Source organism: Ornithodoros turicata, unplaced genomic scaffold (genome assembly GCF_037126465.1).
Source record: "Ornithodoros turicata isolate Travis unplaced genomic scaffold, ASM3712646v1 ctg00001178.1, whole genome shotgun sequence".
In the NCBI taxonomy this organism is placed as follows: Eukaryota; Metazoa; Arthropoda; class Arachnida; order Ixodida; family Argasidae; genus Ornithodoros; species Ornithodoros turicata.
In genome coordinates, this window is record NW_026999491.1 from 92,618 (window position 1) to 107,126 (window position 14,509).

Genomic DNA, 14,509 nt, shown 5'->3' on the forward strand with positions numbered 1-14,509 from the left:
GGCCTGACGTCGACTGCTCGGGATCTGGCCAACGAAAAAAATGTGGCTCCTACGAAATGACTACCCGAATCGCCATAACACATGCAACATCACCACATCACTCCGTTCAGTTCAAACTAAATTAATAAAACAGCTTCTTCTGCCTGCTTAAATGTGCCCTTGGCACGTAGCTTTTTTTTATTTTTATTTTATTTTTTTTTATTTGATTGCGTGTTAGCACCGCGAAGCAACTGTGGCTATGAGCGGCGTACAGATGTGGACAGACGGAGAGAGGACAGCAGGAAGGAGTGGGGGACAGGGGGATTAGTATGCGTCCTGGGCCGACTTCAGGGGGAACTGTGCCGACATTCGTCTGGAAAGTCTTCGGAAAACCCAGGGAAAACCTCAGACAGCACAGCCGGCGGTAGGATTCGAACCCACCACCTCCCAGTCTACAGCACGACCTTGGTTACCACCAGGCACGTAGCTTTAAAATAGCTTTAAGATTCAAGTCATTGTCTTTGGTGAAACCGTAGTTTCAATGAGGTGAATTTTATTCACCAAAGACAATGAGGTGAATCACCAAAGACGATGAGGTGAATCACCAAAGACGATGAGGTGAATCACCAAAGACAATGAGGTGGATCACCAAAGACAATGAGGTGAATTATATTGATTATAATTTAACGGCTTAGTTACCTCTTCTGCTCGTCTCGGCCTCCGTTTCTCTATCTGACGCCATGAGTCTCTTTCTACGAACCATCCTCGGTAGGACTTATGACAGGCGACAATCCTTCCTTGCTCGTTGGAGGAGACCAACGCCTGACTGGGTGCCAGGTCTAATGTCCTTACACTACCGTGAGGTAGTCCTTCACCATCCTGGTGCCTTTGAACAGCTAAAAGCTAACGTCAGAGCTTTCTACAAGGTACCAGGCTTTCTCTCGGCGTGCGTCGATTTCCTCCACGGTATTCTAGGCCAAGAATGTCCACGTCTTCTCGATGAGGGCATGGACTTTGTCCGGTTCCTCGCCACGAACTACCATAGACACATCAGGGAAGCCGACACCATCGATCTCATAGTCATGATCGTTACTGCGATCGAGGAGTCTGATCCGGCTACCCCAATGCCGAAGGACGTCATTGAGATCCTCTTGCGCTCCGTTCACTGCCTCTAGGACTTCAGTGTTCCACGTCTTGACCTGACTTTGACCCCTGCCTGCCCCTGGACCCCAATGGCTTCGGATTCATTGGCTCCCAATAACTGTTGGCGCTCAACCTCACCTCCCCGTGGTGGGAGCTGGTAACGGGCTCGACAGCCACAGCGAGTCCGGCCAACGAGGCTCTGAGCGCCAATCACAGCTGCGTAAAAAGCAAAAGAGAGAAATTTGAAGACAAAACGCAAAGGACAAGGAGCAAAGGAAATCAAAGCAAATGAAATCGAAAATCAAGAAATCCGGAGTCATCGCGCAACCACCGACGTGTTCTGGCCTAGGCAATCAAAGCTGTGCCTTGGTCAGTTCAAGTCGGGGCTCAAAACGGAAATGTCCGACCCGTTATGCCTGCGCAAAAGTTAAAAAGATGTTATGCGCAGGCAAATCGGGTCATCGGGCAGAAGAAGTAGCCTGCGTCAAAGTCAAAGAATGCAACATCATTGAGATATGAAGACTGGTATGGCTGAACTACGTTAACACGACAACAGATTACACGACAAAGAACAGTTGAAGCGAGTGCATGCAGGTCTCATCGCAAATGATATCCACGAAAAGAAAACAAGAAGAAAAGAAAACAAGAAGAAAAGAAAACAAGAAGAAAAGAAAAGAAGAAAAGAACTAGGGATCCTTCGGAAAACGCACGACACGACTACGACTGTGACAAAGGAAATTGCGAAGAATTGTACCCATTTCGGACATGTGACTCTTTAAGAATGCGGTGATACGAATGAGACAACGAAGGGATAGTCGGAAATGATTGCGCGACAAAGATACAACAGCAGTACACCTCGTGGAAAAGATCGTACTGCCGTCCATAATGTGACTACAAATGCGACAAAGAAAGAAGAAGAAAAAAGAAGATGTCGCACCTATTTGGGACCTGTCAGTCTTTAAGGATGAAATAGCGAAACGACACAACGAAAGCGATACAACTACTGTACACCTCATGGAACAGAACAGAGCAGAGCAATATCGTTCTCATGGCTCCCTCGATAATGTGTCTACAAATGTGACAAAGAATGTCGAACAGGATGTCGCGCCTGTTTCAGACCACAGTGACTACAGTGACAACCAAGGAATTGCCGGAAAGGATTGCGCGGAGCAGACATCCTATGCGAAAGCGGCACATCAGCGGTACACCTCGTGAAACCGGATAGAGCAATATCGTTCTCATGCTTCCCTCGATAATGTGTCTACAAATGCGACAAAGAATGTCGAAGAGGATTTCGCACCTGATTCGGACCTATGAGTCCCTGTAAGAATGAAACTGACGATGTGGCAGTAGGAATGTGACAACCAAAGAATTGACAGAAAGGATTGCGCGAAACACATACCCAATGCGAAAGCGATACACCAGCGGTGCACCTCGTGGAACCGGACAGAGGAATATCGTTCTCATGCTTCCCTCGATAATGTGCCTCCAGGTGTGACAAAGAATGTCGAAGAGGATGTCGCACCTGATTCGGACCCATGAATCCCTCTAAGGATGAAACTGACGACGTGGCAGTAGGAATGTGACAACCAAGGAATTGCAAGAAAGGCTTGCGCGAAGCAGATACCCAAAGCGGCCTCAACTCGTTGAACAGATATATTCCCTTGGCCTAATGTGACTACAAATGCGACGAACAATGTGCACGACGAAAGTGACAACGAATGAATTGCCGTGATGAATTGCGCGAAACAGACACCCAATGCGCACCCAGCACCACCTTTCCGAGCGAGCTTCCGAACTTCCGAACACCGAACAGAAGAAAAAGATGGCTCCGTACCTTTCTCTTCGACAAGCAACCCAGCAACCGAGGATGCACATCTACAACGTTGCAATCTCATTGTCCCAGACTGTGTGGCCCAGACAGTACACCCATGTATCAAATAAATAGTTTTGAACCAAAAAAAGCTTCAGTTATTTTGAATGCAATGCATCTATTATAAGTGCACGAGCACGGTGGGCTGGTAGCACAGCCTCGCCAGGGTTTTAAATAGAAAGAAGTTGATGCAACTCAAATGGAATTACGCAATGCGTAAAAGAAGCAAAAACGATGAGCCAAAACAATTTTCGAATAAAATTGCTCAACAGCCACACACTTGATATGCTAACCTAGCATCTCCCCAAGGAGAAAACAGTCACTTGACCCAACATGTACACCCCCAACGCCCCCGTACGTACCCCGCCACACTCCATAATTGCGCATTAAATTGAAACCTACACTGCTGCTACACTGCTGCTATACCCCAGCACAGAAAACAGACATTAAGTGGCATTACAACGCCGCCAGACAGCTGACAGCTTGAAAATGTCAGTAAAGTGCATCCCCACATCCCAGTAAACCACGAATGTACAGGGGATATCCGGGATAGATCCCGAACGTCCCGTAGGTCCAGATATTCCTCAGATACCCACTGTACATCCCGGTAGAGAGTTTTGGAAAATGTGAACGTCGTAATTACGTCTTGTGAGGCAAGATAGACCAAGGGAAAGGGGTGAAGAAAGGTGTTAACGCTGGTGACGGACCCGATGTCCCTGGCTATCTGCCAAACTCAAAAATAAGATTCAGGAATACGGCATTTGGATAACACACAGACAGTTTACTAACACTTTGGTATGATACATACAATGAAAGACAGTAAAGATATACCTAGCAATTTGGGTGATGAAGGGCCGAATGAGCTAAAGCGAGGATCCAACAGACTAACGACGTATGGTGATGAACGTCGTACAATGAAAGAACAGCACGTGGCGCGCGCTTATAAGCATGTAGCGGCGCCACTGCTGGCTTATGACGATGACGGTGAGGCCGAAGTTTGGCTCTCACACGCCCACCTCTAACAAAAAGATGAAATGTCCTCATTTCGTTATTACACTGAGGAAAAATGAAACTTTACAATAGTGGTACGACAATCTACAAATGTCCTCATTTCGTTATTACAGTGAGGAAACTCTACAATAGCGTTAATGCAGAAGTTAACAGTTTAAAATCGAAGCTGTTCTGAAACAGGATAAAAAAAAACAAAAGAGAACATGATTCATGCCAGGGCCCTTGGCAGAAGCATGCAGCATCCTTTGTCCTGAAATGCAGAACAACCTAGATTTAAGAGAGTTTGATAATCCACCCTCAAATGAAGTAGTAGAATCTCCTGATTCTAAACACATTGTGAATTTGATAACATTGAAGAAGAAAGTTCGTAGTTCAAAGTTCGTAGTACATGATATAACACAGCATAGCATGAGCAGCATTGTGACATGCAGTACATACACAGTACATGCAGTGATACGAAAATGAAGAGAACTAGTGTGAAGTAGTGACTAAATTCGAAACACTAAATTCGAAACACTAAATTCGAAATGCAGAAAGTTGATCTGAAGAGGTCAGTAGAAGGGAAATGCTAAACAGCAACAATGTAAGCGTGTGTTTGAGTGTGGCTGTGTGCGTGAGTAACTAAGAAATGTGGAAGTAACCCAAAGCGAAAAACACAAAAATGACCGCAAAAATTCATATTGCAGACACTGGGTACATTTAAAGCAATGTAGTACAAAGTCATTTATGGACCAGAGCGTCCCCTGTCCATGAATGGACGACATTCACCAAGGCGTCCCTATGGAATGTGTGTACTTTGAAACAGTCAAACAAGGTCGTACGCATGTAATGGTACCCTTTGTTTGGTGACGCGTCCATACCTTGTCGTGTAAGGTGGACTAAGTGTTTCTTCGGATTCTGAAGAACTGTCTTGATGAACAGAGACATTCTCGTCACTGTCTATATCATGAAACGTAATGTTAGGATCCCAATCTCTTCTGCTCTCTTCTGCTCGTCTCGGCCTCCGTTTCTCTATCTGACGCCATGAGTCTCTTTCTGCGAACCATCCTCGGTAGGACTGGCGGCAATCCTTACTTGCTCGTTGGAGGAGACCAACTCCTGACTGGGAAGGTCTGATATCCTTACACTACCGTGAGGTAGTTCATCACCATCCTGGTGCCTTTGATCAGCTGAAAGCTAACGTCAGGGCTTTCTACAAGGTACCAGGCTTTCTCTCGGCGTGCGTCGATTTTCTCCACGGTATTCTAGGCCAAGGATGTCCACGTCTTCTCGATGAGGGCATGGACTTTGTCCGGTTCCTCGCCACGAACTACCATAGACACATCAGGGAAGCCGACACCATCGATCTCATAGTCATGATCGTTACTGCGATCGAGGAGTCTGATCCGGCTACCCCAATGCCGAAGGACGTCATTGAGATCCTCTTGCGCTCCGTTCACTGCCTCTAGGACTTCAGTGTTCCACGTCTTGACCTGACTTTCACCCCTGCCTGCCCCTGGACCCCAATGGCTTCGGATTCATTGGCTCCCAATAACTGTTGGCGCTCAACCTCACCTCCCCGTGGTGGGAGCTGGTAACGGGCTCGACAGCCACAGCGAGTCCGGCCAACGAGGCTCTGAGCGCCAATCACAGCTGCGTAAAAAGCAAAAGAGAGAAATTTGAAGACAAAACGCAAAGGACAAGGAGCAAAGGAAACCAAAGCAAATGAAATCGAAAATCAAGAAATCCGGAGTCATCGCGCAACCACCGACGTGTTCTGGCCTAGGCAATCAAAGCTGTGCCTTGGTCAGTTCAAGTCGGGGTTCAAAACGGAAATGTCCGACCCGTTATGCCTGCGCAAAAGTTAAAAAGATGTTATGCGCAGGCAAATCGGGTCATCGGGCAGAAGAAGTAGCCTGCGTCAAAGTCAAAGAATGCAACATCATTGAGATATGAAGACTGGTATGGCTCAACTACGTTAACACGACAACAGATTACACGATAAAGAACAGTAGAAGCGAGTGCATGCAGGTCTCATCGGAACTGATATCCACGTGAAGAAAACAAGAAGAAAAGAACTAGGAGTCCTTCGGAAAACGCACGACACGACTACGACTGTGACAAAGGAAATTGCGAAGAATTGTACCCATTTCGGACATGTGACTCTTTAAGAATACGGTGATACGAATGAGACAACGAAGGGATAGTCGGAAATGATTGCGCGACAAAGATACAACAGCAGTACACCTCGTGGAAAAGATCGTACTGCCGTCCGTAATGTGACTACAAATGCGACAAAGAAAGAAGAAGAAAAAAGAATGACAAAGAAGATGTCGCACCTATTTGGGACCTGTGAGTCTTTAAGGATGAAATAGCGAAACGACACAACGAAAGCGATACAACTACTGTACACCTCATGGAACAGAACAGAGCAGAGCAATATCGTTCTCATGGCTCCCTCGATAATGTGTCTACAAATGTGACAAAGAATGTCGAACAGGATGTCGCGCCTGTTTCAGACCACAGTGACTACAGTGACAACCGAGGAATTGCCGGAAAGGATTGCGCGGAGGACACACCCTATGCGAAAGCGGTACATCAGCGGTACACCTCGTGAAACCGGATAGAGCGGTATCGTTCTCATGCTTCCCTCGATAATGTGCCTCCAGATATGACAAAGAATGTCGAAGAGTATGTCGCACCTGTTTCGGACCTATGACTCCCTCTAAGAAGGAAACTGACGACGTAGCAGTAGGAATGTGACAACCAAGGAACTGCCAGAAATGATTGCGCGAAACAGATATCCAATGCGAAAGCGATACATCAGCGGTGCACCCCGTGGAACCGGACAGAGGAATATCGTTCTCATGCTTCCCTCGATAATGTGCCTCCAGGTGTGACAAAGAATGTCGAAGAGGATGTCGCACCTGATTCGGACCTATGAATCCCTCTAAGAATGAAACTGACGACGTGGCAGTAGGAATGTGACAACCAAGGAACTGCAAGAAAGGCTTGCGCGAAGCAGATACCCAAAGCGGCCTCAACTCGTTGAACAGATATATTCCCTTGGCCTAATGTGACTACAAATGCGACGAACAATGTGCACGACGAAAGTGACGAATGAATTGCCGTGATGAATTGCGCGAAACAGACACCCAATGCGCACCCAGCACCACCTTTCCGAGCGAGCTTCCGAACTTCCGAACACCGAACAGAAGAAAAAGATGGCTCCGTACCTTTCTCTTCGACAAGCAACCCAGCAACCGAGGATGCACATCTACAACGTTGCAATCTCATTGTCCCAGACTGTGTGGCCCAGACAGTACACCCATGTATCAAATAAATAGTTTTGAACCAAAAAAAGCTTGTTATTTTGAATGCAATGCATCTATTATAAGTGCACGTGCACGGTGGGCTGGTAGCACAGCCTCGCCAGGGTTTTAAATAGAAAGAAGTTGATGCAACTCAAATGGAATTACGCAATGCGTAAAAGAAGCAAAAACGATGAGCCAAAACAATTTTCGAATAAAATTGCTCAACAGCCACACACTTGATATGCTAACCTAGCATCTCCCCAAGCAGAAAACAGTCACTTGACCCAACATGTACACCCCCAACGCCCCCGTACGTACCCCGCCACACTCCATAATTGCGCATTAAATTGAAACCTACACTGCTGCTACACTGCTGCTATACCCCAGCACAGAAAACAGACATTAAGTGGCATTACAACGCCGCCAGACAGCTGACAGCTTGAAAATGTCAGTACAGACGAAGTGCATCCCCACATCCCAGTAAACCACGAATGTACAGGGGATATCCGGGATAGATCCCGAACGTCCCGTAGGTCCAGATATTCCTCGGATACCCACTGTACATCCCGGTAGAGCGTTTTGGAAAATGTGAACGTCGTAATTACGTCTTGTGAGGCAAGATAGACCAAGGGAAAGGGGTGAAGAAAGGTGTTAACGCTGGTGACGGACCCGATGTCCCTGGCTATCTGCCAAACTCAAAAATAAGATTCAGGAATACGGCATTTGGATAACACAGACAGTTTACTAACACTTTGGTATGATACATACAATGAAAGACAGTAAAGATATACCTAGCAATTTGGGTGATGAAGGGCCGAATGAGCTAAAGCGAGGATCCAACAGACTAACGACGTATGGTGATGAACGTCGTACAATGAAAGAACTCAGAACAGCACGTGGCACGCGCTTATTTGTGAAACATGAACTGTTTTTGTTATTCCTTCATCCAGACTTTGAACAGTACAAATGTCATGGGGATGAGTGGAAATAACTTTGAATACCTTGTCCTTGTACTTAGGATCAAAAGGTGAAGTTGAAAAGGATTCTATCCAAACTAAGTCACCCGCAGAGAACTGCGATGGGTTTCGACCGTAGTCGTAACGTCTCTTCTGAGAGGATAGAGCTTTTCCTAGGTTTTCCCGTGCTTCTGCACGTATGTCGTGTAGCATTTCAATGCTCTGAAGTCGCGACATGTCGTCAACGATTACACCAACCTGTATCTCGTTTTCAATACGAGTTTCAAATCCAAAGAGAAGGAAATGTGGTGAAAATCTAGTAGAACCTTGTCTTGAAGTGTGAAAGAAGTGGTGCTTGCAATGTATTGGTCCCATTTTGACGGATTCTCAAAGCAATATTTTTTGAGAATATTCTTTATGGTGGCTACAGATCTTTCCACGAGACCATTTGCCTGATGGAAATAAGGACAAGAAGTTGTGTGTTCAATTCCTGTTGTGGTTAGGAATTTTTCCATGTTCTGACTCATGAAACCTGAACCTTGGTCAGAAACAATTGTCATAGGAATACCAAAAGTTGTGTTGATCTTTTCCTTAATGAACTGTATGATATGTGACGATGCTGTTGATTTCACAGCCTGTGTTACTACAAAGCGTGTAGTGTGGTCAACACATACAATGATGTACTTGTTTCCATTTCCTGTTTCCGGAAGTGGACCAATGTGATCGAGGGATATTGTGGTGAAAGGTTGTGTGGGAATTGGTCAAGGATGTAAGTATCCCACGGGCTTCGATGTTTGTCTGTTGATGCGCTGACAAATGTTACAACCCTGGACGTACTCTTTGACGTCCTTATTAATGGACGACCACCAGTATTTACTCAGAATACTGCTTTTGGTCTTGAATTTGTCCATGTGACCACGTTTATCATGAAGCAATATCTCTTTTCTAAGAGATTCTGGTATGACAATCCTTGTTTTTGTCAGTCCGTTTTGTTGAGTGGTTTTGTGGCAGAGTATGCCATTCGACAACATGAATGTATTCCGCATGTTCTCAGCTTTGCGAGAAGAAATGTTAGGATTTTTGAGGACTTCAAAAATCTCTAATAACGACGGATCTGACTGTTGGTGGTTGGAGAGATGAGAATTCTCGGCAGTGAGAATTAGTGACGCAACCAAAGGTTGTGGGATGCGTGATAGAGCATCAGCGACAACATTGGTTTTTCCCGAACGATGATGTATCTTCAGAGGAAGTTCTTGAAGATCGAGAACCATGCGAGCAAATTTTCTATTGATTTGCTGTGCATTGGTCATTAAGGAGACACTGTAGTTGTCTGTCCAAACATGGACGATAGGCAACCCGTACACATAAATACGAAATTTGTCTGTGAGTGCCCAATGAAGAGCAATGCATTCGAGCATGTTTGAATGCAGTTTTTCCTCTGTTGTGTTGGTTGCTCTGCTGGCATACTCAACAACATACTCTTTTCCATCGTGTTTCTGTGAGATGAACGCTCCTAGATGTTTCGCTGAAGCGTCAACATAGACATGAGTTTCTCTGTCTGGATCAAAATGAGCCAAAATAGGTGGAGATTTTAAAAGAGATTTGAGGTTACGTACAGCCTCAGTGTGTGTAGGTGTCCATTCTGACGTAATGTTGGTTTTGCCAGTGCTTTTGGACTGTTGCTTGTTTCGCAAGAGGAGTGATAGAGGTCGCGCAATTTCAGCAAAACATTTGATGAATTTGCGAAAGTAAGAAGCAAAGCCCAAAAATCTCTTAAGTCTTGTATTGTGTTCAATGTATCGGGGTATTTGTCAACAGCAGCTGACCTCTCCGGATCTGGCAGTTTACCCTCATGAGATACAATGTAACCCAGAAACTTTATATGGGTCTGAATGAACTGACACTTATTGATCTCGATTTTGAAACCATAATTTTCCAGTATGGACATAGATTGGTCAAGAACATCGAGATGTTCGTCTATGGTGGAAGTGTAGATACAGATGTCATCGAAATAGACAATTACAACGTCCTTCCACTTGAGGGAATGAAAGGCTTCATCCATTACTGCTTGCCAAGTGGCGGGAGCACCAGTTGGACCGAAAGGCATTCGAACGAATTCGTAAAGACCGTCAGGTGTAATGAAAGCTGTCTTATGCTGGTCAGATTCCCTTATTTTGATGTTTAGGTAACCTTTCTTTATGTCCATAGTGGAAAAGTATTTGCCTTTCCCTACTCTGTCAACAGTATCATCAATTCGAGGCATACTATACACTCTTTTGACGGTTTTCCCATTTAGCTTACGGTAGTCAACAACAAGTCTGCGTGGTGTTGACGGATGGAATGGTTGATCAACAACGAAAACTGGGGAAGCGTAATGAGACTGAGATTTTCGAACAAGACCTAATTTAAGCCAGTTGTCGATTTCTTCTTTGATGAATTTTCTGTCATTCCATGAGTAGCGGTAAGACTTTACGCGAACAGGAATGCTGTCAGAGAGATCGATGCAATGTTCGGTCTTTGGACAAAATCCGATGTCATACTTTTGCTTAGAAAACACGTTCGCGTGGTTAAGAATGATGTCATGGAGTTTCTTAAGCTGTGTGTCATTTATGTCTGAGGTTACTTTGTCTTTAAGTTTGTCCAAGTAGTTCAAGATTTCAGCATGCTGTACTTCAGTTTTTGCATCCGACTCTCGTACAACAACCCTATCCAAAGGAATGATGTCATTGACTTGTACGGTATTCACAAGCAAGAGGTCAGATCCTTTTCGTCGTTATGCAACATGACATTTTCACATACCTGTGATGGCTGTGTTCTATGAAGGTCGACAACATTGCGGAATTCACTAACACGTTCACAAACACTGCTGTTCGCCGGAAAACTGTTTGACGAACTTGTTCTTGCGGAGACTGATGTTGCTTGACGAGATGGTATCTTCACCTTGTCCTGGGATGCCACGATGTTGGGGCCGTCCTGGGGTGCCACGATGTTGGTGCCAGGGAGAAGTGGGAATGGACAGTTCCTTGGTGTAGATTTACGTTGTGTTGATGAACACGTTGATGTCGAGGCTTTGTTGTTGTTTACTTGCACGTTGTTGGAAGCGTGAAGGATGTGATGTGTTTTGATGTCTGTCGAAGTGTCTTGATCCTTGGATGTCGTGTTGTAGAAGATCCTTTCCTGTATGGGTTGAAATTCTTCAGCGTGAGATGGAGAAAGTTCCTGGAGGAAGTCTTTCTTTAAGAACATGCTGTTGAAGATGTTCTCCTGGTGGGACTTTGGAGGTGACTGGATGGAGACGTGTCCATTAGGCCAAACAGTGATTCCAAGCTTGGCAGATGTGCGCCAGCCGCTACCAAGTATGAAAGGATATATGATGTTAGTGACGATAGCAACTTGAAGAGAAACAGTTGTGTTCGCTAACTTCACTTCCACGACGGCTTCGCCGAACGGCATGGACTCGTTATCGACGGCGATCATTGCTGAGTCACTCCATGGTTTTATGTTAATACCCCAAAGCTCTGCTTCCTGTTTTCTTAAAATTGAGATGTCTGCACCCGTGTCAACCAAGGCGTCGACCGGTGTGTTGTTTACAAGAATCTCAATGACGGGTCTCACGGGGTGTCTAGATGGTAAGTCGTGTCTTATTGAAGCAGTGTAGCTGTGTTTCTTGTCTTTGTCTTGATGTTTGGTGTAGTCCTTTGGGTCTTTGTATTTTAGGCTTGATTTGTCCGATGTTTTGGTGGAAGTAGGAGAATGTTTCTCACCATTTTGCCGAGATGAATACTTAGGCTGTGATGTGGACGAAAAGCCTTGCTGACGTTGATGTTCCTTCTTCGTGTAGTCCTTTGGCTTGGCTCCTTGTTGACGCCAGTTTGGATCACGGTGTTTCTGAGAAGGTTCGATCTGTCGTGCCAGCTTGATCAGAGTGAGACAGTCACATCCAGTAGACATGTAGTAGGAAGTGAGACTTGTCCTCGTTGCCTCGCTCTGTAGACCCATGGTGATGTAACGGATCTTGTCACGTTCCCTGAGCTGATAAGGGCACTTGCAGAGTATTTTGATCTTTGCGTGAATATGGTCAGAAATGGATTCTTCACTTTTCTGTACTCTAGCTTCACAATCGCGATTCCAATCTGGTAGATCTGGATGATAATCAAATTGCTCTTTCAAACCTTTGACCCAGTCTTGCCATGTGACACAACTTCTTCCGGATCCATCGTCCCAATCCTTGGCCGCACCACGAAGCTTACTCTTTGCAATGGCTAAGGCGGTATAATCGTCCCAACCGTACTGGATACGTAACACATCAATTGATGAAAGCCATGCGCGAAAATCATCGTTGGGCCGGCCATAAAAGAACTTCAATGTCTGACTAAGGTCCGGGGTGGTTACTATCCTCTGTGGTGTGGAAACCACCCGTTTGAAAATCTCAGCTAACTGATCGATGGTGATCGGAGCAGATGAACTCGCGGTAGGTGTCTTCTTACTTGTTTTGTTTGTTGGTGAGGCTTGTTCATCCTGATGTTCATCTTCGGATGATTCGCATTCTTCCGATGTTTGGTATTCCTCGTTGTCTTTGGTGGGAATAGCACTCGTAGATGCATGTTTCCTCCTTTCGTCGTCTTCCATGATGAGAATTGCTGCTTGACGAGGATCAGCGTTCTCTGGGAGTGTGAGATTACGTGAGACGCACTCTTCAAATAACTCTTGTGCTGGACGCAAAAGAAGTCTCAACACCTTTGGACTGTCCATGAAAGAACAAACTCAAAAGACGATATTTGTTAAGACACAACGAAAAACGAGAGACGGAAACAATACTGAACCAAGCTCCAGACAGGTGTTACCAGCAGAACCTAACATCGAACGTCGCGTTCGAAATTACGAACAACTGAAAAATGCACAAATGCAACGAAAAACTGAAGACGCAATTAATGCGTGACAAAAAAAGAACTAGAAGTTACGGAGGGATAGAACTGTTCGAAAAATGCTATGCAATGCGTTCGAATGACGAGGCTAAGCCTAAATCGAACAAGCCTTTCGAACTACGTCAAAAGCGCAAGACTTCAAAGTCGAAGTACTTGCAAAAAATTCATATGGTATCAACCAGAAGTGAAAAATCTGACGAATCACTTGCCGTATCCTGTCGGCTGCGCCATGTGAGGCAAGATAGACCAAGGGAAAGGGGTGAAGAAAGGTGTTAACGCTGGTGACGGACCCGATGTCCCTGGCTATCTGCCAAACTCAAAAATAAGATTCAGGAATACGGCATTTGGATAACACACAGACAGTTTACTAACACTTTGGTATGATACATACAATGAAAGACAGTAAAGATATACCTAGCAATTTGGGTGATGAAGGGCCGAATGAGCTAAAGCGAGGATCCAACAGACTAACGACGTATGGTGATGAACGTCGTACAATGAAAGAACTCAGAACAGCACGTGGCGCGCGCTTATAAGCATGTAGCGGCGCCACTGCTGGCTTATGACGATGACGGTGAGGCCGAATTGAACAGTTTGGCTCTCACAGTCTCAAGCAGGACATGCATAGGGCATGCGTGCAATCTTTCTTGTAGCTTTCTTTGCGTTTGCAGAACACTGATGTACCGTATATTGTTTGGTGTGCGTTCACTTATACCACGTTGTACTGCTTAATACGATATAATAATGTGTCTCACAGTGTTTAAAGTTTACCAGGAAAACTTAGTCGATGGTCGCAGTCGGTTTTTGAGCGACATGAGCGATATGCAGCATCAGGAGAACATTAGAGAACAGGAAACCGACGCACACACCAGCGCTTGCAATCCGCATTATTTACTGACACAAAACTTGTGCAGAAACTCTGCCGCTGCTCGTCGTTTCCCCGTACATGTGGTCACCGCTGACTGCTGCAGTCGGAATCTGCCCACTCTGCGAGAGTGGAATAATGCAGTGTTGTTTCTTAAAGCACCGATTTCTCAACAACAGGCTTTGTTGCCACTGACATGCATAATATCATGCGTTATCATGTAGCATATAAATATTTTTTTCGATGCACTACAAGCGTATAACGTCGCAGCCGCGGTCGCAACTGTTGCACGCATGTGAGCCACATTGTTATCCAATCCAAGACCGGCTTGGTTGCTCGCGCTTGCTCGGTTTGCTTTCTTTTTCTTCGTTGCGCGTCTGCGACTGGTGTGGCGTTCTTTGAAAATTGACGGTTCGATAGCTGTAAGTACAATTCCTGAGCAATGATGCGCTGGTTGGCGGGCA

At 45.4% G+C, this 14,509-nt stretch overlaps 1 protein-coding gene across 1 annotated transcript; it reads right to left on the reverse strand.

Moving 5' to 3' along the window:
• Positions 1–642: 642 nt before the first annotated feature.
• LOC135376614 (uncharacterized) lies at positions 643–13,778 on the reverse strand. Its single transcript, XM_064609130.1, has 2 exons — positions 3,827–13,778; positions 643–1,338 (listed from the first exon to the last, which is right to left on the reverse strand). The coding sequence occupies exon 1, from the start codon at positions 13,005–13,007 to the stop codon at positions 10,998–11,000; it is 2,010 nt and encodes a 669-aa protein (XP_064465200.1). The 5' UTR covers positions 13,008–13,778; the 3' UTR covers positions 643–1,338; positions 3,827–10,997.
• Positions 13,779–14,509: the final 731 nt, after the last annotated feature.